This window comes from Balaenoptera musculus, chromosome 9 (assembly GCF_009873245.2).
Source record: "Balaenoptera musculus isolate JJ_BM4_2016_0621 chromosome 9, mBalMus1.pri.v3, whole genome shotgun sequence".
Lineage (NCBI taxonomy): Eukaryota > Metazoa > Chordata > Mammalia > Artiodactyla > Balaenopteridae > Balaenoptera > Balaenoptera musculus.
The window spans coordinates 354,843-382,569 of NC_045793.1; the positions used below are offsets into that span (position 1 = coordinate 354,843).

Here is a 27,727-nt window from a genome sequence, read left to right on the forward strand (position 1 = left end):
ATATGGGCCCAGTTGGTAAATTAAATCACTTGTTTGGTATCAATAGGAATTCTCCAATGCTGGGAAGATTAGAAAGGAGCCACTTAAGTGTGCCGAGATTTTAAGAGTTGGACTTGGAGGCAGGAGGTGAGGGTCTGCCCCTGCCCATGGTTGTGTAACTCGAGGCCTGTCTGCATGGTCGTGGTGGTGGCTGTGAGGATGGCTGGGCGTGTTCCCAAACAGGAGCAGAGCGGGGTCCCCTCCAGTGGGGCTGCACTGGGGGCTGGGCAGGGTTGGGGGGCTTGATTCCACCTAGGGCTCTTCTCATGCGCTCGTTTCTTCTACCCTGTCCCCTTCTTCCCCGGGCAACAGTGTTTTAAATTTTTGTTCATTTTTTATTAAAAATTTTTTATTATTCCCCCCACTACCGCCCCACCCCGAGATGAATGGTAGCCAGTTGTACCTGCTTTTCTCCGTTTGTACTTTCACTTAAAAAATAAATCCTGGGAGTTATTCCACAGCAAGTATTCAAACAATTCTGGAAATCACTGCTGTGGAGCCCCTCCCCACTCCTGTAGCTGCGCAGCACTTCGAGTGTGGGTGCAGCGTCTGTTCCACCCAGCGGTCCTGGCCGCTGCTGCCACGGGCAGTGCTGTGCACGCATCATCTTTCTAGAAGAGATTCTCAGAAATGGAATTGCTGGGTCGCAGGGTGGTTGGATGCACATGGAATTTTGTCATTGCTACTTAATTATTAATTCGTGTTGATGGATACTAGCTCTTTCCGAGGAAGGAGTTTGAATGTTGAGTGAAACCAGTCTTAAATCACTCTCTTCTTAGTCTTGGGTGGAACACTGGGTCTGGTAACAGTGTTTTATTGTGAACTGCTATTGTGTTTGCTGAACTTTGCCATCGGCTGTTTCAGGATTTGTGTAACCTCTGGAGTATAGACGAATCACTATTAAACGAAATTTTCTACTTCTGGCTGGCACTCAGGACCTCGTACATTTAAGGCATGGAATCGGAGTTTCAGACTCTACTCTGATCGGAGTGTGTCCTCCTGAGGGCTCGGCGAGCTCCACGCACTTTCCACGTCCCTTAGTAGCAAAGTGGCCAAGAGCATGGGCAGACCAGTCTGGTTTGTCATCCCCGTTCTGTCACTAGTAGCTACCCTGCAAATTTGGGGTAGTAATAGTTCAAATTTGTAGATTTGTTGTAAGAATTAACTCAGATGCCATGTGCGTGACTAGCTTAGCACAGAACCTGCTGCATAGATAGCAATTCATACTCAGTAAATGGTAGTTACTTGTATTATTTCACACAAGTGTAGTTTGTAGCTTAGTCGTATTGCCCTCATTGATCTTCCAGAAACCTAGTTCCGGGGAGATTTACGATCTGTCCGTTGGCCATCCCTCGGCATCTGCCTTCCCTCGGCATCTCTACCTTCCTTCCGCTTTTGCTCCTCTGAACCTTTCAGCTGAAAGGCCTTGAAGAGAGCTCACCCTCATCAGCCACCTCATGCCATGATCTAATCCTCTTGTGGCCTAGCCCAGCTAGTCTGGTAAGCCCTCCAGCTCCCCCCACCCCTAGCCCCAAATGCCTCCTGCCTTTTGGGGGGAAAGTGCAGTCCAGTTCCCTTCGGGTCGAACCTCTGCAGTGGCATAGCCTCCAGATCTGGGCAAGCTTCGCCAGCAGTCCTTTCCTGAGTCTTTGCTTCTTGAGCCTCATCTTTCTCAACTCTTGAGCCTTTTCTTCATTCTGGAAGGTTGCTATCCATTGGGTTTTGTCCCAGGATGGATTCAAACTAACTTAATTTAGAAAAACTTAACTTGTCATGCTAGCCCACCCTCGGGTTCAAGCAAATTAAAAGCTTCACATCCTGCAGCGTAAAGGAGTAGGTCTGCTCGGGCACGTGGACGTGGGGCAGGTGGAACGTGCTGTGGCCTCTCCGTGAAGCTGTGGGACCACAACAGACATGATGACGGTGGCCTCTCCAACCAGGACCTGGCTGCTTCTGGCCCCATTCCGTGGTTTGCGCTTAGAGGCCAAGCCTGAGAGTGGAGTTGGTCCTCAAAGAGACATCTTCTTGGGGACACCTCACCCCACAGTAATATTCCCTGACCAGCTCCTCTCAGCCAAGAGGATGGGGTGGGGCTTGTCTTTTACTGGCTACAGTATCTGTGTTACTTAGGAAGGTAGGTGTGGCAGTTCCAGACCTTGTCCCAGTCACCGGTACAGACCTGCCTGAGATGCATCGTGCAGCTGTGCCAGAACTGCAGTTTTCAGGATGTTAGTGTGGCCAGCGTGTTCTTTCTTCGAGGGGTGGGGGAGTACGGAGCATTTCTCAGAGGAGGACTCCCTGTCCAAAACAGCTTTAGCCTTTTTCTGCAGGGGTTGTTTTAACACCAAGTAGGTTTTTTCCTCCCTCTGTGCTTATTTTCTCCAGTATACAGGCCCCATCATGGAGAACCATTAGAATTCTAATCCTCATCTGGGAGATGGTGTGGAGAGATTTGTGCCGGCTCCTTTGGGCCAGAAGGGGAGGGAAAGGTGGGCTTCTGAGGCTCTGAGCCTAGGTGCTGCAGGCAGGGGCCGTGCTGGTGGCGAAGGAGGAGCTTGAGACTGCACGCTCCGGGAGCCCCTCGGCCCGGCGGCAAGGTGGGCAAGGGCTTCAGAGTGTCCTTAGAGCGTGGAGAGCCAGGGCCGCGCGGTTCTGTGTAGGGCTTCCCAGCGGCGGGCTTAAACAGCATTATACAAACAGTAGATATACAAGAAGAACACTAAATGGCCTGCGTGGCGTTTTACTGAGAGTTGTCAGGAGATTGTAAGTCGTGTGTGTGTTTTTCTCTTAGGTTCATTTTCCAGACACTGAAAGAGCAGAATGGCTAAATAAGGTAAGAGAAGAATACCGAACACCAGATATCAGTGGGAATTAGAGGATGACATGCCATATTTCCATATTTGGGGGTTTGGATGCTGACAGTATGTGAACGCATTTGGACCTAGCGGGCTGGCTTCTGCTCTCAGAAGAACTCAGTCATAACTGAGACATTACTTTCCTTTTCTAAACAGTGCAGACTCTTTCTTTGACATGAGAAAGTTAATGATATATTCATAGTTGGATGTTTGGCCCTGTGTCTTCTTTCCTGATCAGCTACTGCTCAGATCTCTTTCATGATAGTCATAAGTGAAAATTTTGGAACATTATTGTGAAGAGGGAAATAACTCCCAAGAAATCTAGTGGTAGATAATAATCTTTTTTTTAAAGGTTATGTTTTTAGATCATTATACTTTGAAGTAGATCTCTTTTATCTCTATATTTTATATATCCTTAGAGTTATATAGTAAAAACTAATGTGAATAATGATTACCCAAAAAGTAATCACTAGAAGTTAGTCCATCCTTAAAGAAAACTCATTAATGTTGAGAACGATACAGTTTTAGAAAGTTTTTTAGCAGTGAGTTGAAACCACAGGATTTTCTGACTTTTTAGCAATGATTAAATGTGCTGATATGATTAAACAGCATATTTAACTAGAATAACTAATTCCTGAAACATATTGGTTGGTTAATCAATAGTTTACTGTCGTAATACATTTTTAAATTTTAGGTGCATAGCAAAAAGGACGGCCCCCCCCTTTTGCTTTTCAAAAATTCTGGTAAACTATCGGAGCATAATTTTCCATGATGACTTAAGTACTATACCATCTTGTTTAACCTGAGCTCTTTCTCCTTTTCAGACTGTAAAACACATGTGGCCTTTTATTTGCCAATTTATAGAGAAGTTATTTCGAGAAACCATAGAGCCGGCCGTGCGGGGAGCACACACCCACCTCAGCACCTTCAGCTTCACGAGGGTTGACGTGGGGCAGCAGGTTTGTTTCTTCTTAAGTGTTCTCACCTGTGCACAACTGAAAAGAATGGTAAACTGCCTGAGACTGTCTCTAGAGAAAGCTGCTTTGCGGAAGGCTGGCAGTGTGTGCGGGTCCTCCCCAGGTCTGCCTCCCATGGGGCCCTCTCCTCCTCTGTTGGGGCCTCGCCTCGTTCGTCCACTGTGGTCTCCGGCCAGTCCAGGTCCGTCGGAGGTCCCCTCAGCCCCAGAGAGTCTCTGCCCCACGTTCTCCTGTTAGAATTACCTTTGTACAACCTTCTACCGTCCGTCCTGCTGGAAAGGGAGTTTGACGTGTAAACTCACTAAGGATGATGAGACTGACACAAGCTGGAGGCGCCCGCTCCACCGCAGCGTTTACGACAGCAGCCCAGGCTCCAGTGCTGGGCTTGCGGCATGGCGGTAGTGACACAGGGGAAGGGAAAGGTAGGCTTTGTTGTTGGACTCACATTATATACAAAAGAAAGTCACGAATTCCAACACTGCTAGGAAGCCTCAAGACCACCATTAAGGGCAAGTTTCCTTTTTTATTTTTTTAAGTCAGTGTTTACAATAATTAGCAACAGTTGAAGGTAATATTTTTTTCTGTTGAGGTGTAATTGACACATAACATGGCATTAGTTTCAAGGTAACATTGTTTTTTTGCCTAATAAAAATTCGGAGTTCAGTGGTACTTTTAAACTCACACACCAGGGCAGAGCCCGACAGCCCACTCTCACCACGCACTGCGTCCCGATGTCTGTGCTTCAGCCTGTTGGGGTGTCAGTGAATGTGGCTGAGGACCATCTGACCCCCATCCGTGTCACTGCCCCCAGACTCGTTCCCATCCCACACTCCCCAGGCTGTCAGTCACCTTTCCCCATCAAGGCCCATTTTCTGTGGGCAGAGAATGCTCCTTCTCTTCTGTGGTGCCTCAGGTGTGTGTGTCCTGCCGAGCTGTGTTGTGCAGGCCGTTTGCCCGCTTGACTGTGACGTCTGCAGCACGCTGCAAGCCGGGGTGTGGGCATCCTTTTGTTTGAGCACACTGGGCCAGCACAGGACCACCATGGGACACTACCTTTCATTTTCACTTTACCTCAGTCACCTCCAACGGTCACGACAGGTGGGAAGACACAGCTACGAGCTAGAAAGCACGTGACTGTGAAGGGCAGACGGTGACTAGCTTAGGCCTCGACAGCCGCGTAAGGTCTCTGCGGCGCGTCCTTCCCCTGCCTGCCCCTCTCCTCCGGCCCTGCAGTCACTGTCTCCCTCTGGCTGGCGTTTGTGTCTCCCAGAGTCAGGTAAGCTCATGCTGGCGCAGATCTGGAATTCTCGCTCCAGCTGGGTTTGTCTCAGGAAGAATTACGTTCCTGTTTCACATGCGCTTCAGTTTGATGCTACGTAAGATCATCATCAGAGGAGACGGCAGGAACGCAGAGAGTAGTGCGGGTTCATTCGGGGAGCTTGGCGTCGCCGTGGCTGCATGGACCTCTTTTGGGCACACAGGACCCGGGCTGTTTGATTGAAGGGACAGAAGAGAGGGGCAGGAGAGCCCGAGCAGAAAAGCCCGGGACCTGGGATGGTAGGAAGTGTACACTTAGAGCTTCTCCTGCAGCTGGGTGAGGAATAAGGTTTCAGGACACCCACACTGTCAGAGTGAGCAATAAGACTCCAGAGGTCCGGTCGTTCTTCAGCTTGAGTTTTTAATGCTCAGATGTCATGGTGAAAACTTTCTTAGGAGGGGTCTCAAATCAATTAATGGGAAAAAGGTTTTGACATGATGTTGAAATGTAGCATTTATTGTAGGTCTGCCTTTTCTTTTTACAGAGTCATTTGATTGTGACCTTGTAGCATGTATTAGGTGTTGAAAATATAGCTAGTATTTTTGATTCACTCAAAAACCCCATTTGTATTAAAATCTTAAGAAATGGAAAATTATGACATAAAAAATGAAAGGAAGTTATATTTTAAACAATTAGTAAGGATGGAGTAGAGGGAAAGGGTCAAAGTCACATGGAAGAGACAAGGGCCCAACGGTCCTGGGAAGGAGCAAAGCTGGGTCATAGCGGAGCTGCGTCTGTGGCCCCTGAGCACCTGCTGTGCCAGGCCGTGCTCCTCGACCCGCATGGTCCTGTGTCCTGTAGCCTCACTGTCGCCCATGTGGAGCTGCCCTCCTGACCGTATTTTACAGATGAGGGCGCTGAGGGACAGAGGTTTAACAACTTGCTGGAGGTGAAACAGCTAGTACATTGTGAAGCAGAGTTTTCACTCCTGTGGCCTGATGCTGAAGCTCGTTGTCTCAGCTCTGCCATGTCACAGGGCTTGGTTTTCTTTCACCCTTCCTACGTTTTAAGTAAGCCAGTTCTTGTTTCAGCCCCTCAGGATCAATGGTGTTAAGGTGTATACTGAAAATGTGGACAAAAGGCAAATTATTTTGGACCTTCAGATTAGGTAAGTTTGTATTTATGTCATAGTTAATGATGTGTGATGTCACTTAGCTGTACCCATAAGGTGGAGGATATAATGAGCACATTTCTTACCTGCTGTTTGATGGAATTGGACTAACTTCTTGTTGAAGACCTAAATTTATTTACTTTCTGGTTTTAGTTCCTGGTAGCCTAGATAATTGCTATCATTCATAAAACATGTTAAATAAAAGAAAGTAAAGGCACTACAAGAAAAGAAAACGACAGACCCATGTCCCTTGTGAACATTGATGCCACAATCCTCAAGAAAGTGCTAGCAAACTGAATTCAGCAACATAGTAAAAGGATTATACACCGTGACCAAGTGGGATTTATTCCTGGGATACAAGGATGGTTCAACATAAGAAAAGTGATCAGTGTAATGCCCCACATAAACAGAATGAAGGGGAAAAAAAAACCCTGCATGATTATCTAAGTTGATGCAGAAAAAGCATTTGGTGAAATTCAACACACTTTCATGATAAAAACACTTAAACAGGAAACAGACAGAAACTACTTCAGCATAATAAAAGGCATATATTCCCAGCAAGTGGCATGCTCAGTGGTGAAAGACTGAAACCTTTTCCTCTGAGATCAGGAACAAGACAGGGATGCCTGCTTTCACCACATCTGTTCAACATGGTACTGGAAGTTCTTTTAGAGCAATTAGGTATGAAGAAAACGAAGTGAATGGCATACAAGTTGGAAAGGAGGAAGTAAAATTATCTTTGTACACAGGTAATATGATCTATGTAGAAAACCTGAAAGATTCCACAAAAAGCTTTTAGAACTAGTAAATGAATTTAGCAAAGTAGAAGGATACAAAATCAATGCAAAAAAAAAATCAGTTGCATTCTATACATTAACAACGAGCAATCCAAAAAGGAAATTAAGAAAACAATTTCATTTACAATAGAAACAGAAAGAATAAAATACTTAGAAATTAACTTAACCAAGGAGGTGGAAGACTTGTACAATGAAAACTACAGAACATTGCTGTAAGAAATTAAAGAAGACATAAATACATAGAGATACATCCCATGTTTGTGGTTTGGAAGACTTAATATTGTTAAAAGTCAACACTAAAAGCAATCTGTAGAAGCAGTGTAATCCATATAATCATATATCTGATAAGGGATTGAGATCCAGAATGTATAAGGAACTCCTACAACTCAACAGCAACAAAAAAACAAATAACCTGATTCAGAAATGAGCAAAGGACTTGAATAGACATTTCTCCAAATGAGCAAAGGACTTGAATAGACATTTCTCCAAATACACAAGTGGACACAGGCACATGAAAGGGTGCTCAACATCACTATTAATCAGGGAGAAGCAAATCCAGACCACAGTGAGATACCGCCTCACACCCATCAGGATGGCACCTATCAGAAAACAGATTAGTGAGGATGTGCAGAAATTGGAACCCCTGTGCACTGATGGCGGGAATGTAAAAGGTACGGTTGCTATGGAAACAGAATAGTTGTTCCTCAAAAAATTAAACAATTACTGCATGACTCAGCACTTCCATTTCTGGGTACATACCCAAAAGAATTGAAAACAAGGTCTCAAAGAGGTATTTGTACACTTGTGTTCATAGCAGCTGTATTCCCAATAGCTAAAACATGGAAGCAACCCAGGTGTTCATTGACTGTTGAATGGGTAAGCAAGGTGTGTTATGTACATACAGTGGAGTATATCATTCAGCCTTTATAAAGAAGGAAATCCTGCAGTGTGTAATGTCCATCCTGCTACAACAGGGATGAACCTTGAGGACATTATGCTAAATGGAATAGGATAGTCACGAAAAGACAAATCCTGTCTGATTCCACTCATGTGAGGCCCCCAGAGGAGTCAGATTCACAGAGACAGAAAGTAGGATGAAGGCTGCAGGGGGCTGGGGGAGGCGGGATCAGAAGTCACTGTTTAACGGGTATAGAATTTCAGTTTTGCAAGATGCAGAGAGTTCTGGAAGTGATGGTTGCACAATAATCTGAATGTGCTTAATGCCACTGAGCCGTGCACGTAAAAATGGTTGAGATGGTAATTTTATGTATATTTTACCACAATAAAAAATACTTGGGAAAAAAATTACTTAGGGGTCTGCCAGGTGCCTTGCCTGCGTGGTAGAGAGGTTTTCTCTGGCTCTTGTCTTCACTGTTCGTGAGGCTTTTTTTCTTTTTTTTTTTTTGGTGTCTTATTGACTGCCAAGATTCTGGCTTTCCCTGATGCCCCGGCGCAGCTGTGTGCACGCCGCTGCTGAGCTGCTGACTGACACACGGCCCCGCGGGGTTTGGTTTGTTGTTTTGGCTAAGGATCATTTTATTTTATCATGTCGTCTTTGAGTTTCTAAAGTGTGTTAATATAGTAAGTGAACCGTCAGTACCAATTACCTTTATTCTAGAAGGGAGCATAGAATGTTGTGATGATGTAATACGGAAAACTCTGCATCTTTAACATATTTGGAACTACTGCAAACGCTGCTGCCATCAGTGCAGTAAAAGAGGAAGCCCCGCGTATGTCTTCGGGTCAGCTGCACCCCGGAAGGGCTGTCCACTAGGCTGAGGATGAGCTTCAGGAGCGTGGGAACCTTGTTCTCTTGTTCCAGCACCGAGGGAGCACTGCATACACGTTCATTAAATAAACATTGGAATGAATCTGCTACCGGACACCATTTTGAAGATGCAGCCTGGCTTTTGTGGTTTCAGCAGACATGACGGCATACGCAAGTTATGCAGCTCAGATATTTATGTCTCTAAAAAGTCTGCTTTTTCCTGTGTTCCAGATAAGGACTGTAACTAGGTTACTGGCCGTGGAGTTGGGGAAGGAGTAATTGAGAGCTATGAGGAAATAAATGATCAAGTCTTAGTGTGTGTGGGCGAAAACCTGTCGCTCGCCATCTGCCTCTACAAGGGTGAGGCCACCAGCTACTGCAGTTGCTGACCTTCCACACACCCTGAAAGGAGTTCAGGGCAGAGATCAGGAATGAGGCCCTCTGTGCTCTGGGAGAACTGGCAGAACAGGTCTTCAGATAGATATATTCAGGAGACGATGTTATGAGCCCAATTTCTCGCATCTTCTCATAGCTAGAAAAGCACTGCTATCATTAACTCAGATGTCTGCCCCTCGTGGCTAGCAGCAACTTTCTGCCAAAATGTGTGCTTGACTGTACGTCCCCCCTTCACCAAAAGAACCTACAGGTATTGACTTTTACATCAGGACTGTGAATATTGGAAGACTTTCATCCCAGATGCCTTTTGTCACTGTTTTGCTCATGTGCTTAGACAGTCGCTCTCATGGTTATCAAATTGCCCCCCGACGCTCCCACGCAGGAGTGGGAAGTCCTGCTTCCAAGAGTCAAGGGTGGGAGTCAAATCATACGGATCCCACACAAAACGTTGTGGACGTGCCATGTTCATTGTAAAGATGGGTGTAAGCCTTACCTTCAGCATCATGCTGTATTCATGTTTGTTTCACATTAATGATTGAAAAGACTTAATCGTTGAGTAAAATTGATACCTCAGATGGATGTAGTGTCTTTAACCTTTGACATCAGAGGGCCCTGAGCACTGCTAGTTTCCTCAGTACGGGGAGCTTGGGCACAGCATTTATTTGTGGTGAAATATAATCTCAGCATTTTTTATGTTTTAAACAAGCATAGTTGTTTATAAAACAAATGAAAACTATGTTCCATCAAGAGACTGCTCCAGAAGTTGCACTTTGAGAAGTGACATTTATACCAAGGCCTCTGGCCAGGCTACCTGCCTCGCCACCCGTGCGGTGGTACTGACTGGTGTCAGTGACCGCTCCAGCGCTGGCACTAGAACACTCTGGCACAGCCAGGCTGCAGGTTACAGCTTTGCCTACAGTCTAGTTCTGGTAGCTTTACTATCATTGTATTCAGATTATATAGCTTGCAGGTCTGTGGTGATTAAGAGAATGTAATACAGAACTTTTTCTTTGCTAGTTTTGTAGGAAATTGTGAGATTGATTTGGAGATCAAGCGATATTTTTGTAGAGCTGGTGTGCAAAGTATACAGGTAAGGTTTTTTTAAGTTTCATAGTCTTCTCAAATTCTCTGTGCTCTATTCAGAAAGAAAATCATGAAGTTTTTATTAACTCAGAATTTCTTTGAAGTTAAGTTTTTGTTTATAGGTTATACTTGAGAGAAACCTGAAGTCAGATGTTCAGGAATCACTGAGAGGATCCTGCATCCTCCTTCTTGTGTCTGTAATGGCCTGTGGAATTGTTTTCTGTTAATGTTTCGGTTTCCCATTTGAATTTAGATTCACGGTACAATGCGGGTGATCCTGGAACCACTGATTGGAGACATGCCCTTAGTGGGAGCTTTGTCTATCTTCTTCCTTAGGAAGCCAGTAAGTCAATGTTTATTTCATTCTTTTCTTCCCATTCACTGACAAGAATGTGTACATATCGAAGAATAGACAGAGTGGAGAAAAAGAGCTTAACTCACTTTATTCCCTTTGGTGCATGAATCCTGCGTGCTTTCATCTCTTTATGCCTTAACAGAGGGCTTCACATCTCTCCATAGACAACTTTTTTCCTCATTATAAAAATAATATGTTTGCTGCAGAAAATTTGAAAGCAGACCTTAGAAAGTATAGGTTGTAACTAACATTCAGCACCTATCACTGAGTATGATATATATTTACTCATTCAATCCTCATAGCTCTGTAGTTAAATACTAACACTAAGTACTTTTGCCGACCAGGATCTGAGAGTCTGATTTGTCCAAGTCACAAAACCAGGAAGTCTGGGGATCTGCACCTGGACCTGCCCTGGTCCGGCAGAGATGCTATCCTCATACTCAGCCTGAGTCGCCCTGCAGCCGCCCCCCCCCCCCCCAACCATTGCCTGCCTCTCGGGGTGTGTTGAATGAAGCACGCAGTATGCTGTGTTTTTAAGAGTCACAAAGATTAATTTTGACTAAGTTATATTTTAACACTTGGATAAACCATGATATTATTATTTTACATTCCATTTTTGGTTATAAGTCGTCAATACTTATTATTAGCCACAAAAGTAAGACAACAAAAATGTCACCTACCTAGACTCTCCCTCACTGAGACCCTTTCTCCTCGCCGAGGCCCCTCCCCTCACTGAGACTGTCCATCCCCACCTGGGTGGCTCCATTCCTACAAGGCTCCTCATCTGGGCTTCTGCAGCCTCTGCTTGGCTTCCTGCCTTGGCTCTGTCCTCAGTGGACTTCACTGCTAGGGGTCTTGCCCCGGCAGACTGACCCACCAGGGGCCGGCTCTCACTCGCAGATGGTCATCTGTCCACTGCAGTGGTAGTACCACCCCCACCCCCTCCCCCATTGTCCCTTCCACCTCCCTCTTTCTCTCTCCCTCCTCTCCTAGAATGCTGCCCTTCCCAGGACACGGGCAGCCAGGTTCCCTCCTTGTCCCTGTGCCTCGTAGCACACTTCTTAATCTATGCAAGCCACAGCCATATCTGTCTCCATACAGTTCAGTAAATGTCTGATGAATGAATGAATCTGTTTCTCAGATACCTCTTCACAGTGTGCCGTTTTTGTAACCTGCGATGAGTTCTTTCTGGAGGTGTCATTAACATCATGTGTAGTGTAAAATGGGGATATTCATTTGTATAATTTGATTCAAATAATATAAATCATTGTTGCTGGTTTTTAAAATACAAGTTTATCTAGACCAAACAAGTGGTACTTTTCTGTATAAAAACATAAGAAGTAAGTGTCATCACTTTTTGTTACCGCTAAAATTATTATTCTCATTTGCTTTTTATTGCTTAAATAATTGACTTATTTTGAACGTATCTTAACAACACAAAACATGGTAAAATTCAAAAGCTATTAAGGAACATCTGTGTTAAATTTTAATTTATTACAATTTTGAGAAATGAAGAAATCTGTAAAAGATTCAAAATTCATGGGGTTTTTTTCCCCACATACAAGTTGTTGAAAAGACTATGTTTAAAAAAATTCCTTCATTAATGAATATAAAAAACTAATCCTTAGCAAGTTGATAAGTATTTTTAGTTTGCAGGGAATTTTTAACAATTTAAAGAGTTTTTTTTCAGCTCAATGTAACAAAATCCAAATCTTTAAATCTTCCTCAAAACTTTGTAATATTCTTCATTGGATCTTTCTTAGGTATACTTAGTTTAAAAATAACATTGTAGGGACTTCCCTGGTGGTCCAGTGGTTCGGACTCCGTGCTTCCACTGCAGGGGGCCCAGGTTCAGTCCCTGGTCAGGGAACTAGGATCCCACAAGCTGTGCAGCCAAAAAATAAAAAGTAAAATAAAAATAACATTATAATATTAATTTCCAAATGAAATTTTAGTACTCAGAAAAGCAGGATGAGGCTGTGAAAGGTTGAGGATCACTTGTATCCTTATATGGTGAATTACAGTCACCAAGCACAGGCTTCAGAGAAAAGGGACTTTTTCAGTCGCTTTCATCTGGAAAATGTAAGAGCAGAATTCCCTGCTGGCTACCAAGTCCTTCCTCACCCCAGTGAAAAACAGAAAGATTGGGGTTTTGACTATCTACAGACTATTTGACAGATGATTTAGAAGCATGGCAACCTTCAGAAGAATATGAAACTTTCGCACGTTTTTTGCTCGTTGATTTGTTTAGATTAGTTCTGATAATGTGCTACTTGTTTTTAAAAAAATAACCACAGGTGTCTGCAGTGCTGACTTCATTCAGCACAGTGGGGGCAGGGCGGATGTACTGTCCCTTTATTTCAGGTTAAGTGACAGACATGAGCGCCACACAGCCTCACTTTCCGCTCCTGGTTCTTTCTCTCCTTTGAACTGTGTGCTTTGAACAAATTACCATCTTCTCCCAGTATCCACAGGGGATTGGTTCCAGGACTCCCACGGACCAAAATCCGTGGGTGTTCAAGTTCCTTATTAAATGGCGTAGCATTTGTACATAACCTACGCACATCCTCTCGTATCCTTTAAATCATCTCTAGATCACTTATAATACCTAGTACGGTGTAAATTCTGTGTAGATCGTTGAAAGTCCAATGTAAATAGTTGCCCTAGTGCAGCAGATTCAAGTTTTGCCTTTTGGAACTTCAGGAATTTTTTCTTTCCGAATACTTTTGATCCGTGTTTGGTTGAATCTGAGAAGGCAGAACTGGAACCCTCAGATACGGAGGCCCAACTGTGTTTCATTTCTGTAAGCCTCAGTCTCCCCATTGGTAACATGGGGAGTACACTAATACTTCCCTCAAAAGATTAGGGGTGACGATTAAATGTAAAACACTTGGTATAGCACCTGGCACATAGTGAGTCTTCAGATGTTTAAGAAATTAAATATTTTCCTATACGTAGGGTTAGCATTCTGGTGGGGTCCTGGCAGCAGAGGTCGAGCATTGGTAAGCACAGAAGCTTGGGTTAAGGTTCTGGTACGAGCCAGGGCGACCTACTCTCTGCCCTTGGACGTGTCCCAGGGAAGTGGTGGCAACCCACTCATGCTAACTTGACAGTTGTTGGGATTGCCCTGGCATACACTCTTAAGGGTGTTCCAGAATCCTTAGGCCATTTTTAGGTCTGTCTCAGGAGTATGGATTAGAGTAGACTGGGTCAGGAGGTCCTTTCTAGAACTTCTCCAGGAGATGGTCTGGGGCTCACTCTGAACCTGTTTATCCTAAAGGGGTCCTCCCAGCTAGCAAAGGACATGCCTGCTGAGTCTTTGATCCACAGATTGAGTTTCTTCATCTATAAAATGGAAATAGCATCTTCCTTGTAGAGTGATTGTGAAAAGAAACTGAATCCTACTAGCTAGGACTCCGGCAATTGAGGTACCTTAAGCAAAGGAAGGGGGAGAAGGGGGAGCTTTATTTAAAAACAAAATGAGCATATATCAATGTCTCATGAAACTCATGCAGGGGCTGCAGTTGGGAGTCAGGAACAGGACGGAATGTGGAATGTGGACGCCGTGGCCACTGTCTCTTGTGCCTGTTCTGCCTCAGCTTCGTTCTTCTCTCACCCTGAGACCAGCCTCCTCTGGTCCTTCAGGCCACAGGCCAGAAACGCTGGCCGCCGGTGCCCCCAGGAGTGAGCCTCCCGGTCTTCCCTTGGTCCTTGCCTGCCCTATTCCAGCTGCATCAGATACAGACCCTTAACCCTGAGACCAGGAGTAGGAAGGTTGCAGCATTCGAGCGAGGCTCCCAGAAACCGATTCCTGCAGCCCTGCGTGGGAGGTGGTCATGAGGGGTGAGGGAGGGCTGGGCTGGCAGGTCCATGGAGCCCACTGGACGGAAGAGGCCCAGTCTTAGGCCACACATTAAGCCACTGGGGAGCTTGTGGCTGTTTATCCCGCCAGGTGTCCTCTGCATTTCTTGGATCTGGGGTTTGATGTCTTTCATCATTTTGAAGCGTCTTGCCCCACCACCGTTGTTGTGGTGCTCTTTCGGTGGCCCTGCCCCCTCCCTGTGACTCTGTCTTTGGAGGGTCTTGTGCAGGAGAGAGTGTCGCACCTGCCCCCAGCAATACCGGATCTCTGTGGTCAAGGCATAGAGGGTGAATTCTGTTCCTGTCCTCTGAGTGGCTGTGGTCCCTCGCCTCTGGAAGGCAGGGCTTCTGTCTTTCCTGCAGCAGCTGTGCTCTCCTCGGCCTGCCCTATTTCTGTGGATTTCACAGGGTTTACTCTGGCTCTCCTGCCCTGGGATGGCCCTGTCGCCTCAGCTCTCCATGCATTCAGGAGTGATGCTCTTCCCAGTTTTCTACATCCCAAGTGAAAGCTGGAAGTCCTAGGAGCTTTAAGACATAAGAAAAATATTCGTGACCTTTACCACCAGCCCAAATCAGAAAATTCAGAAACTCTGGAGAAGGGTGGAGCCACCAGTCTGTTTTGTTTTGTTTTTAAATATTTATTTTCTTTTAGGCTGCATCCGGTCTTCGTTGCGGCACGCGGGCTCCTCCTTGTGCCGCGCAGACGTCTCTCTAGTTGTGGCGCACGTGCTCAATAGTTGTGGTGCACAGGCTTAGTTGCTCTGCTGCACGTGGGATCTTAGTTCCCTGGCCAGGGATCGAACCCGCGTCCCCTGCATTGGAAGACGGATTCTTAACCACTGGACCACCAGGGAAGTCTCCACCAGTCCGTTTTTAACAGACTTCCTGTGTAGGACGCCTGGCGTGTTGTCAGTGCTGACATGAGCAGTGGCTGTCACCGACTCTCCTGCAACCCACAGATGGCACGGAGGGCAGAGGGCAGCCGACTGAGGCTCCCGTGAACAGATGCTGCGCTGGTGGGGTTGCAGTTGCAACGTGCCCACCTTACTCACTGTTCCTCGGCAGCCCAAAGAGCTGATTTCCTGTCCTTTGGGAGCACGTCTCACTGGTTCTTCAGTTTCCCGAAAGGAGATCCCAGTCATCCAGACTTGGTGTGGGGGGGGCACTAATTTTAGTTGCTTTCCCAAAGCGCTGCCTGGATCTGCCCCGCCCTCGCACCTGTCCACCTGCTCACACACTCACTCTCGTCCTCCCACACACAGTCACTCACACTCCTCTCTCACCCCCTCAGCTTGGCTCTTCTGTCCCCTGGCCTCCCTGTGTTCAGGGACAGGCCAGCTCCCCCTTCAGGGCCTTGAACGCGGAGGCCCTTCCCCTGGGGCCTTCTTTCTTGCATTCAGATCTCTTCTTTTCAAGCTCACCTGAGTCTGTCCTTCCATGAATTCTGCCCCTGCCTCGCAGGCATTTTGTTTCTCTGAATTTGGGTAGCATCCAGGTACATCTTACCATTTTGCCAAGGGTCCTGCGAGTCGGCCCTCTGTCACCTGAGCGTTTGTACTCTAGTTATAATCCCCTCCGGGTGACTGCCCTTTGGGAGGGCCTGTGAGTGCTTCTTTACTCCTGGTTCAGCAGGGTGCCCCAGACCTGGAGTCAGCCATTTCTTCAAAATCCCCTGTTCCTTTTAGTGGAAAACGCGTTTAGAGATCGTAGTCAGGGTGCTAGGGAGTCCTAGGGAGGTTAGTGTTTCAGGACTTTATTAAAGTTGTTGCTTTTGAGTTTTGCTCTGTCCGAAAGAATCTTGACCCTTCCAGTTCATGTTTATAACCACCTACTGCCCAGCTTTGTCACTGCAGCTCTATGGGTAATAGAGGTCATGCAGTTTCACTTAGCATCTTCTACAACATAGAGCACAAGTAATTTCATTATGTGCAGTATCCGTCTTGACAGGAAAAGCAGTGTTTCCAATCAGTACTTTTTACCTGTCCACATCCGTTTAATAGAATCTCAGCCAACTATATAGGAATTATTCTAAGATAAATACCCACTAGAAAAATGAGCAATAAAATACAGGTGTTGAGTGAATGAATGGAACATGTCCCACTAGTATGAGGAATATGCAGACTGAAACAGCGATAAAGTACCATTCTTTAACTGCTGGATAGACTGATTTTTAATATAGGTGTAAAATATTTTTAATAGGTTGTAAAGAAAGGACATTTTATACAGTTTTGATGGGAATGTAAGTTTGTACAATATTAGGGCAATTATGTAGCATCTATCAACATAAAAAATGAACATGTATCTTTGACCAGAATTTCCACTTTTTGAATGCTAGTCTCCATGTGTATGTAACAACACGTGTGTACAAAGATATTCACTGATTCATTACTTACAATAAAAGAGAAATTGTAAATATTCTAAGTGCTCGTCAATAGGAGGATGGGTATATAAATAATTATGATTTTACTGGAGTAAATTTTGACATCAAAAGAACAAAACAAGAACAGGCAAGGTATCTATACCAACAAGGGACAACGGCCTTGATGTTTTACAAAGTGAAAAACAAGGTATAGGACAGTAGTATGTACTAACCCATTTCATTTATAAAGAAACAAACCTGCATGATTTGATGTGATAATTGGAAATAATTTGCATACTTAATATTTTTGCCCTTTTTTTAAAACAGCTTTTAGAAATTAATTGGACAGGACTGACTAATCTTCTCGATATCCCCGGATTGAAGTAAGTACTCTGTCACGTCCTGTGGGTAGCTTGCTGGTGGTGTCACGTGCGTTTCCAGTGTCGCGAAGACGACACGGGTGTTTGAGAGCTATGTCTTCCGAGCAGAGCCCATGCTTTCTGGGCGGGCTCTCTTGGGCTCTGGTGTCGCCGGCCCATCTGAGGCTCTGGGTCAGAGCCGCATGAGAGCCCTGTTAGGACTAGATGGGGCCTTTTCATTAGTCATGAGGTGTCTTTCCAGTTTTGGTGTTTTAATATCCCAGAAAATTAAAGAAAACTTTAAAAAGTTTTCAAGCTTATAGGTTTCAAAGCTAGCCCTTCCTGGAATCTTTTCGAGCTGTGCTGCGCCTTCCCTTTCTGCCTTCTGTGCCTTGACCCGCTCCTCGCTGGAGGGGTAGGCGTCAGCCCTGGATCTGGGAGCTGCGTCGTGTGGCTGGGAGGCCCTTGTTGTTCCGTGTCCTCTAGTGTCTGAAACGCGAGGAAACCTTCCGCCACGAGCATGGGAAGCCCTTCAGGGCGTGTCCCGCCTGTGGGAGAAGGGAGGCTTCCTGGTCGCGCCACAGTCCTCCGAGGTGGAAGGCGGTGGCGGCAGACCTGTCAGCCACCACTGAGCAGGAAGGGCTGAGGCTGCAGCCGCCAAGCCTGCTTCTGCTGGTTTCACTGTTGCATTTGAAAGTTAAAGTGTGTTGCTTGTTGGTTAAAGTTACACATGTTCCTAGTGGACACTGCTTATCTGTGGGGGGGTTTTCCCCCTAAAATGGCTTAAAAATTGAATTATGAAAGCCTTGGTTTCAATCTCTTTTTTCTCTTCCCGTGTATTTGTTTATGCCCTTGAAATGGCCATTAGAAAGAATTTTGTTTCATTATCAGGGAAAAATTAAGACTATACTGAGGCATAGTCATAACAATAGAAGTCTTTTTTAGGTGCTGTGGTTTATTGGATATAGAAAAATATTGTTATCTTTAAAAGATTTTTGGAACGAAAGGACAACTTTAAAAGAGTTTTGTTAAAGTGTTGATTAGGATTCTTGCTTGCAACAACAAACCCAACTTACCTGGCCTTCATTAAGTGAGTAAATAATTGAGTAAACAAATACTGTTTTGTTTTTTTTTTTTTAATTGGAGTATAGTTGATCTACAGCGTTGTTAGTTTCAGTTGTACAGCACAGTGATTCAGTTAAACATATACATGTATTCACTCTTTTTTTTTAAATTTTTATTTATTTATTTATTTATTTATGGCTGTGTTGGGTCTTGGTTTCTGTGCGAGGGCTTTCTCTAGTTGCGGCAAGTGGGGGCCACTCTTCATCGCGGTGCGCGGGCCTCTCACTGTCACGGCCTCTCTTGTTGCGGAGCACAGGCTCCAGACGCACAGGCTCAGTAATTGTGGCTCACGGGCCTAGTTGCTCCGCAGCATGTGGGATCTTCCCAGACCAGGGCTTGAACCCGTGTCGCCTGCATTGGCAGGCAGATGCTCAACCACTGCGCCACCAGGGAAGCCCCAAATACTGTTTTTTAGAGACAGTCTATTCACTCGTCCAACACATGGGTACGGAGTGCCTGCTGTGAGTGCCAGCCGTGGCCGTGAGCTGAGTGGAGCCTGCACCCTCAGCTGGTGTCGCCGAGAGGCCTGCGGCCCTGTCGGGTAGCCAGGCACAGCCAGGTGCTGGCATCCACAGGACGGCTCCTGACTCTGCTTTTCTGTGCGTGGCTTTGTTGCCAGGCAGGCTCTTGCTGTGAAGTAGCCGCTTCTAGCTTCTATTCCGCACGCTCAGCTGCCTCAGTCGGAAAAAGAACCTTTTCCCGCGAGTTCCAGCAAAAGTTCTAGGGTTGACTTCTGTTTGTCTGCCTGTCCTTGGGCAGACTCTCCTGGTTCTGAGGGTCAGGTTCTAGGGTTGACTTGTTTGTCTGCCTGTCCTTGGGCAGACTCTCCTGGTTCTGAGGGTCAGGTTGGGCCTCGTGCCCACGCAGAGAGGAGGCAGAGAAGTGCATGAAGAAGCTCCAGTGAAGGTGGGGGCGGGGGGGACCCCAAGGAAGGGCTCCAGAAGTCGGAGGAGAGGGTGCTGCTTAGCTGGCAAAAACGACAAATCCCTGCTGTCCTTTAGTGTAGAAGAGTGTGGTCTGCTTTCCTCCCCTCTGCGTCGTGGGAGGGGTTTGTCGAGCATCCGCCCTGCAGGCCCTGGTGTGCTGGCTCCCTGTAGAGAGCCAGAGGGCGGGCTCTGCTGCGTGAGCCTGCAGCGCAGCCCGGGGTCAGTCCCAGAGCATTCAGTTAGAAGGGAGAAATGCATGCACACTCGCTCGAGGCACACATACAAATACAGCGCCATTTCATTGCGTGATTTTATATGAAGGCAGGCTCTATTTGTGTAGTAATAACTTCCGGCTGTTGTTTTATATATGGGTTTTCATATATACAATATATAAAACCTATTCTTCTATATTCATTATGTATAGGATTGCATTTATCATTAAAAGTATCAAAATATACTCATATATATTAGAAATACAGACGGAAATAGACACACACCATTCAAAAATGAGACTGTGGTATAAAAGGGATATGGTAAAATACCCCTTTTAAATTATATATATTTATATATGATACGTAATTATGTAAATTTTATGTGATACAATATACGCATATCTACTTAACATAAAACTTGGGCTACTATTTCTCAAAGATTTTGTCAAACAACTCACAGCTGTGGTAAGCCTTGTCTTATAAAAATAAATATTTAATAACTTTGAACCTAACATAGTGAAATCTTGCCCCAAGCTTTACAAAATGAACATCTACATGCTCTATCCATTGACTACAAAACAGAATCCAAGGTATTATAAAGTAGCAGTGATGCCTGAATCACTTTACCACAAATTTTAGCTATCCTTAACAGTTTTCAATGGAGAGCCATAAACTGAGTGTTGAAGGGATGAGGGTTGTGACAGAAACAGAAGTAGGGTGATGAGCAGGGTCGGTTCCAAAGGACCAGGAGGGTGGGACACAGTGGAAGCTGCTGTGTGCTGAGCCCGGCGTAGTCAGGACGAGCGGAGTGGCTCAGGGGATGCCCAGCCCCACTTGGGAGCCCACGGGTGGGGCTGCCGAGCTGAGCCTGGTGCTGGCACCACCGTAGGCGTTAGAGAGAGGTGAGACGGTGGCCGACCACCGTAGCAGCTAAGGGATTCTTGAAACGTTTATGTCATCAGTGAGGGGTCTTCTGTTTCAACAGATTTTTCAGTATAAACAAAACTGGTACTTCTGCAGGGAAATGCCTGAAGTAAGACTATGCTTGGTATTAATGCTTTGAAGGACCATCTCATCCTCTGCGTGGTGAACACTGATCCAGTGTCTGCGGCTTAGACCCTCTGAGTCCCCCTGGACTGTTAGCGCCCGAGTAACTGGCCTCTTCAGCAGTGGAGTGTGGAGCTGTCTGTGGGTGTGTGGTTTGTCTCTGCCCATGTCGGGCTGAAAGGCGCTGCGCTGAGGTTCCGCATCCTGGCCTTGCATTTGGACCCCCAACCTGCAGTGAGGCTCAGTTATCACTCAGTGAATGACGGCACTTTCACTGTGTCCCAGTGGATGTTCCGTGTGTAGTTACTTTACATCTGCGTGTTCATAATGTTAACATCTGAGAAGTACTGGCAAGAAGTAAGGTTCTTTTAAAACTTTGCACTTCTGGCTAAAGGTGTTCTTCTATAGCAATGAAACTTGGTTTACGTATGCCTCAAAAGTGCTGTCACACATACGTTGCTTGATTCTCACATTTACACCAAAGAACAGACAAAAAGCATATTGAAAGCACATTTGCTTCTTTAGCCTCCACAGTTTTATTCTTGCTACTGAGATCTCTGTGCAGTGGTGTATAGTCTTTCAAATTGATTACAGTATTCAGTACCCAAATAAAGTGTGAAGAAAGAATGAACTGTAAATTCCTTTGCTTCGTTGGGACCTCTGCATATATAACAGGAAAGATAAATTTAATGTAATAAACATGGAATGAGTAAATAAATGGATGCTTGTTTTGGTATTCTCTGTACTTTTATGGGTGTTTGAAATAGTTTATGTTAAAAAAAAGAAATTTATTTAAATGTATCTTACTTATTCAATATTAAATCAATGATAAAGTTATGTGGAAATGTATGAGATGTTATTTAGGACATTGTGAAATATAGCCAGAATAGTATCTTGTGTTCTTAGAATAAACCCCACATAATCGTCACTGTAGCAGTACTGCATCTAAAGTATTAAACTGCTGGCTTTAAATGCTGTGTCAGAGGGATTAGCTCCATGCTGTCAGTGGGATGTTGTCGTGTCTATGCTAAGTTCACTGTTAACAGGCGATAACTAGTACTGAAGTGTCTGATAATTGGTTTGTTTGTTTTTTACCTCCCACCTAACAGTGGTTTGTCAGATACTATCATTTTGGACATAATATCAAACTATCTGGTGCTTCCCAACCGAATCACGGTTCCTCTCGTCAGCGAAGTTCAAATAGCACAGTTGCGGTTTCCTATACCAAAGGTAAGCATCCGTTCATTAACACTTACAGACAGACTGGAGGAACTCTTCACATACTTGGGTGTTGTGACTTCTTGTATTTCTCCTAACAGCAGCCTTGCCACGTGGATCTTGATGCAGTAAAGGTGGTCTGTCCTGCCCTGTTCCTTAGGAGATTGGCTAAGGGGCATCAGGCCGAAAACTTTCAGAGACTTGAGGACAGTTCTTAAACCTCAGCTGTGAACCTCAGAGCTGCTCATAGGGATTTAATTCTGCAGATGTCATTGCAGGTTGTAAAGGACAGCTATGACAACTTATTTATTGCCTCAGAAAGCACTTCCTATTTGTATGTATCAAGATGTAACAGTTCAGCCTAAGCTGGGAACTGTACAAGCCTCCCCTCAGATACGACAGAGTGGGCATCTTTGGGGTCACTCAGGGAGGGATGTGGCAGGCGCGTCATTAGTGTTAGAGCTGCCCTGGGTGGGATGGAAGGGCGCGGCCGGGGCTGAGCCACAGCCCTGCGGTTAGGCAGCGGCTTCGCTTTGGGAGTGTATTCCTTGGTGTGTCTGGGCTGCAGTTTCTTCATCTGTAAGTTGGGGTGATACCCTGCACACAGAGGCGGGTCACACGTGTTGGAGTCGCCTTCATTTGAGTAAACTAAACAACCTCGGTCTGAGACTGAGAGCCTGCTGGCCAAGGACGTGGAATCCTCTGCTGGGCACAGAGCTGGAAGGTTGGCCCCATTTAGCAAGGGCTTCTCCCCACCCGTCTGGTCTGACCGACCTTGGGCTCCAGAAGTGGAGTGGGCAGCCTGTCACATGGTGTCTGGTCCTAGTTCAGTGTTTGTTTCCTGAAGTAGAAGTGGCCAGCCTTTCCCCACTGCCCGTTAACTCTTTCTAGGTAAATTCGATCTCAGTAACAGTGCACAAACCAACAAAAGTGCATGAGCATTCCTGTATTTTTTCAAGTAACAACACCCTAGTCATTTATGCCCAAATCAGTTACATTGTTGGCATTCAGCAGATGTGATGGGACACCACGTATGACACAGGGATGTCTTTTTTCGTTAACTTAGGATTCTCATCTCTGGAAACCCAGGCCTGCCTTTCCACATAGAAATCCCCGTGCTCCTAGGCCATTAGGCTTTGTATTCTCTGAGTACAGGTGACCATCTAAGCCTGCCCGGATCCAGCCTCCCTGCTGCTCAGATATGTTTGTTGCCACATTATCTAAGCTTTAGACCTGTGAAAATATAAGCAGGGGATTTTGTTTTGTTACGGTTTTAAAAGCGTATTTATCTGTAAAAATGTCTTATCTTTCTATGCTGATTGGTTCAGAAATATTACCTGGTAATTTTTTAAAAAGTGTTTTGTGGTGTAGAATGCTACCCTCCAAAAGGTAACTTTACAGGTTGTGTTTGCCTTGAAAGAAATATGAGTGGAGGTTTTTAATTTTATCAATTAAACAACATTTTTGGAAAAGATAACTATGTTAAGTCTGTGAGTCGTATGTATCTCAGATTTTCAGTTTCCTATGCATAAAATAGGTTTAATGACAGTATTTCATAAGATTGTTGTAAAAATTCAGTGATGTAATTGGAAAGTAATTGCATATCAAGGACTTAGGAACAGTCTCGTGCATCCTGTAGTGCCTGTTATCACTAGTTATCACTGCAGTTACCACTAGTGTTACTACTACCGAAACACAGGACTGTTTGGTGACCCATGAGGCCCTGTGCCATCTGACCTCCTGCTGTCCTGCCCTGCCCAAGTTGGGCTCCTGGGGTCCCTGGGGCACAGTGCCGCTCTGGGACCCCGCGTCCCAGGAGAAGTCTGCAGGAGGTGGTGGCTCACGCCAGCTGCTCCTGACTCTGGCTCCGGTCAGACCCCTGGGACCCCGTCGCGCTGCCCCTGAGCATCGCGTGTTTGCCTTTGTTGCTCAGGGAGGAGGAGCTGCCTGGTCCCTGGGCACAGGCTTCACCCCGTGCCTGTCGGGTGAGCCAGTGAGCAGTCTGCTCTGTCTTCCTTCCCTCCAGGGTGTCCTGAGGATACACTTTATTGAAGCTCAGGATCTTCAGGAAAAAGACACCTACCTTAAGGGACTTGTCAAGGGGAAGTCAGACCCCTATGGAGTGATTCGAGTTGGCAACCAAATCTTCCAAAGCAAGGTCATCAAGGAGAACCTCAGTCCAAAGTGGAACGAGGTGTACGAGGTGAGGGAGTGGGTGCTGCTGCCGTCCCCCCTCCACGTTCCTGTTCCACTCCTGCTGCGGGGTCGTGGTGTGCTTAGTTCAGGGTAACCTCAATTCTCTGCTTGCATTTTCCATTTTTAAAACCATTGTACCCTGTATCCCTGCCTCACACAAAATTTTAAACCTTAATCGCATCAAGCTATCACGGTAAATAATTAGCCCTTAATACACATAAACATATTCCAAAATGAGGTTGATTATTTACTGTTTTGTAAATTTTCATTTAATACATCTGGACATCTCTACATGTCAATAAATATAGCCGTTCACTTGAGTAGGTACCATCATGTTTTTACTCAGAGAGATCTGGGCTTTTGGGTTCATTGTAACCAGTGCTGTATGAGTGTCGTGGGTTTTCTGCATTTGGCCAAGTTTTCCCCAGATTACGCTCCTCAGAGTGGAATTGCTGCATCACAAGGTATGCGGTTTGGAAAGAACTGAGAAGTGGTGCAGTTTATACCCCATCAGCTTCCCGTCCTCCCAGCCCGGTCTGTTGCCACATCTCTCAATCTCGGAGTGGTGGTGAGTGGGGCGCTTGCGGCCACCCTGCAGCCAGCACTGACCGGGGCCGCTGCCGGAGTGGAGAGACATCCAAGCTTGTGGCCCCCGGCAACTGGGAACAAACGCAGCGGCCCGTGGCCGTGTGCGCGGATATTTCACAGGGACCCTGCCATCCAGAAGTCTGTCGGGTCCGACAGTGGGGACCTCAGTGCTGTGCAGCTGCTACCGCTGACTGCAGTCACGTACTCAGTAGACACGATACTAGTGACTGTGAGATAACTGTGAGCTGTTACCTTTCAGGCTCTGGTCTATGAACACCCCGGACAGGAATTAGAGATCGAGCTCTTTGACGAAGACCCAGACAAGGACGACTTCCTCGGAAGGTAAATCCTTCATGACTGAGGAGAGCGTAGACTCTTTTTCTTTGATAATCAGTGTTAAACGTGTAATATAACTTCAAAAACAGGATTATGTACATGTTATGTGTATTTTAAAATGGCTCTTAGATGTAGCGTTGCTTCACCTTAGACTTCTTAAAACACGTTTTGTTCCTAAAACATTTCACATTTAAGTAAGAAAAGGAAAGCTGCTAGATCTGTGTCCATCATAGCAGCCACACGTTGCTATTTAAGTTAAATTGATTAAAGTTAAACAAAATTTAAAATTCACTTTCTTAGTTGTGCTGCCCCATTTTAAGTGCTCAGTAGCCACGCATGGCCCCAAATCCAGCCCAGCTCTCCAGCCTTTACGCCACGCAGGCAGGTGTGCTCTAGGTTATAGAAACAGGTTTTTTAACTTTTGATGTGTTATTGGGTTATGGGGGGCGGAGAATAGATAGTAATTTATATTGTGCCTGTATACTGGAAAAGCAAATATTGACTTGTTTGCTTAAATTGAACAACCTTTACAGCTGAAAAAAATATCAAAAAACACACTTTAGCCTCATCTTTATTATTTAACTGAATTTCTTGTGGCATAGAAGATATAAGGATAGATGACATTGGACAGGTCTGGCTTCATCAAGAATGGCCTGTGTGTTAGGCTGTGACCTCAGAATTCATTCATGAGACAGTTTAATGAGGAGCAACCACAAGATTTCAAGCAAGGCAGTGAACAGATCAGACTTGCATTCCAGTAAAGCCACTGTTAGGTTAGGTTATCAGGGATTGAGACTGGGGACCGGCCGGCCTTCAGGAGGCTGTTGGAATAGATCAGGAGAGAGATGTCGGGTCTGACCTGGGGCAGAGCTCGGGGGCAGAGAGGAGGGGTGGCTGCAGAAGAAGGGGGTGTCATCGTCCCGTCCTGGTCGTCCCTGGCGCGGGGGCCGGCTCCATGCTCCCAGCAGTGCAGGATTATTGGGGGAAATGGAACGGGCCGTCGGGGGTGTGCCGAGCACGAGGCAGAGGCCTCTGCGGCCACAGAGACGCTGGCCAGAGCTGAGGAGCGAGGCTGGGAAGGCAGTCAAGGCCTAATTGAGCCCACGGGGGGCTGAGCCGGAGCAGTGGGCAGCAGCTCAGGGAGAGTGCGTCAGACCCAGGGCGGAATATGCCTGCACATTTGGGGCGCGAGTGGACAGCTCCGTGTGGGGAAGACCAGCCCTCCCGGCTCTGCCCGCAGCTGTGCCTCGCTGAGTGTTCCCACCTCCCTGCTCTTCCCTACCTCGCTTCGCTCTCGTGGGTGGAAGCTTGGGGAAGCTTTTGGAAGAAGTCTTTTTCTTGATAAACTAGCATTTTGTTGCATTTCTGGAGTACTTTTTCATAGACTAATGCTTAAGGTTATTTCAGTTGTAAGAAATGTGTTTCTATGTTCTAAAGTTGTCGTATTGTTATTTCTATAGTCTTATGATTGATCTTATTGAAGTTGAAAAGGAGCGCCTTTTAGATGAAGTAAGTTTCCTTTGAGTATTGTTCTATTTCATGAGTGTTGACAGAGCACCTGCTGCCACCGCCACCTGATGGTCTGAGAACTTAACATCCGCTCACAGACGTTGAGGACTTAGGCCTTCTAGTAACAGCAAAGTGAAAAGAAGTCAGCACCTACCAGACACTCGAAATTCCTGAGGATCCAAACACACACCAACTTTGTTTCAGGCAGGCACGCTCTCCTTCGGAGTCAGGGCAGAATCTGGGAGAAACTCCCCAATAACAGGCATTTTAAAAAGATAGTTGGAGTTCACAGCAGAGCTGGCACAGTGCAGTTGATGAGAAATTGTCCCATGAAAGATACCCACAGATACAGTGTGAATTGACAGCAACAGACGTACTTCAAGCAAGATATTGCTATCAGAATAAAAAGGATAAAAAAGGAAGTTTGTGGTGGCTTCTAAAAGATGGGTAAGATTTGGATAAGTAAAGCATAATTAACCAAATCACTGCTGAGATCTGCTTTCAAAGTAACATGTTTCCCTTCCCGTGCACGTCAGCACACACTCAACAGGTATCTGCAGTTTATCGTGTTGTTGCGTGCCGGGTACCGTGTGCAGTGACGGGCAGAGCAGACAAAGCCCTGCACTCGGGGCAGTCTCTTCTTAACACTGAGTGTTTGGGGACCATCCTCGATTAATTGTTTTGTGGCTTTTAAGCTGAAACAAGTGTATACTAATTGTCAGTATATAGTGATGAGGAAAAACAAACCTGTTAACGTGTTTGATATTGAAATTCAGACTTGGGATCAGTGTTATATTCTCTCTTGGCCTGTAAATTCTATGGAAGTCCATACGTAAAAGCCTGACAGTGTTGGGTGGTATAAGAAGACATTTGAGTCGTTGCGTGTGAATCGGGGGAGGAATTGGGAGTCAGTGAGTTAACACACGCAGAGCGGCCACTGCTGTCAGTGTCTGGGGCCAGCAACTGGTTCTCAGGTCTGGAGCTAAAGGTGGCAGGACTCAGGCCTTCCGCGTTTGTGGAGACTGTTCAGTTTGCGTGTCTGATCCAGGAGGACTTTGGCTGAACTGTCTTGCTTTCTCTGCAGTGGTTCACCCTGGACGAGGTCCTCAGAGGAAAGCTGCACTTGAAACTGGAGTGGCTCACGCTCATGCCAGATGCTTCAAACCTCGAGAAGGTGCTGGAGGGAGTCCCATGACAGCCTGCACTCCTGATTGCTAAGATTAGTACCTGTAAACTGTGCTGCTGCTCACTTAAAAAAAATTACAGCAATAATTTTGACTCCTGTGCTGTAA

General features: G+C 45.8%; 1 protein-coding gene across 7 annotated transcripts in view; it reads left to right on the plus strand.

The window, feature by feature from the left end:
• The window catches only part of ESYT2 (extended synaptotagmin 2), a 75,467-nt gene that overhangs the window by 24,683 nt on the left and 23,057 nt on the right, over positions 1–27,727 (plus strand). For all 7 annotated transcript variants that reach the window (XM_036864096.1, XM_036864094.1, XM_036864098.1 and 4 more), the window contains exons 2-12: positions 2,831–2,872; positions 3,719–3,853; positions 6,221–6,297; positions 10,279–10,351; positions 10,598–10,687; positions 17,247–17,302; positions 21,698–21,818; positions 23,833–24,009; positions 24,850–24,932; positions 26,387–26,435; positions 27,520–27,609. In XM_036864096.1, coding sequence (XP_036719991.1) covers positions 2,831–2,872; positions 3,719–3,853; positions 6,221–6,297; positions 10,279–10,351; positions 10,598–10,687; positions 17,247–17,302; positions 21,698–21,818; positions 23,833–24,009; positions 24,850–24,932; positions 26,387–26,435; positions 27,520–27,609 — 993 coding nt within the window. The remainder of the gene's footprint in view (positions 1–2,830; positions 2,873–3,718; positions 3,854–6,220; positions 6,298–10,278; positions 10,352–10,597; positions 10,688–17,246; positions 17,303–21,697; positions 21,819–23,832; positions 24,010–24,849; positions 24,933–26,386; positions 26,436–27,519; positions 27,610–27,727) is intronic.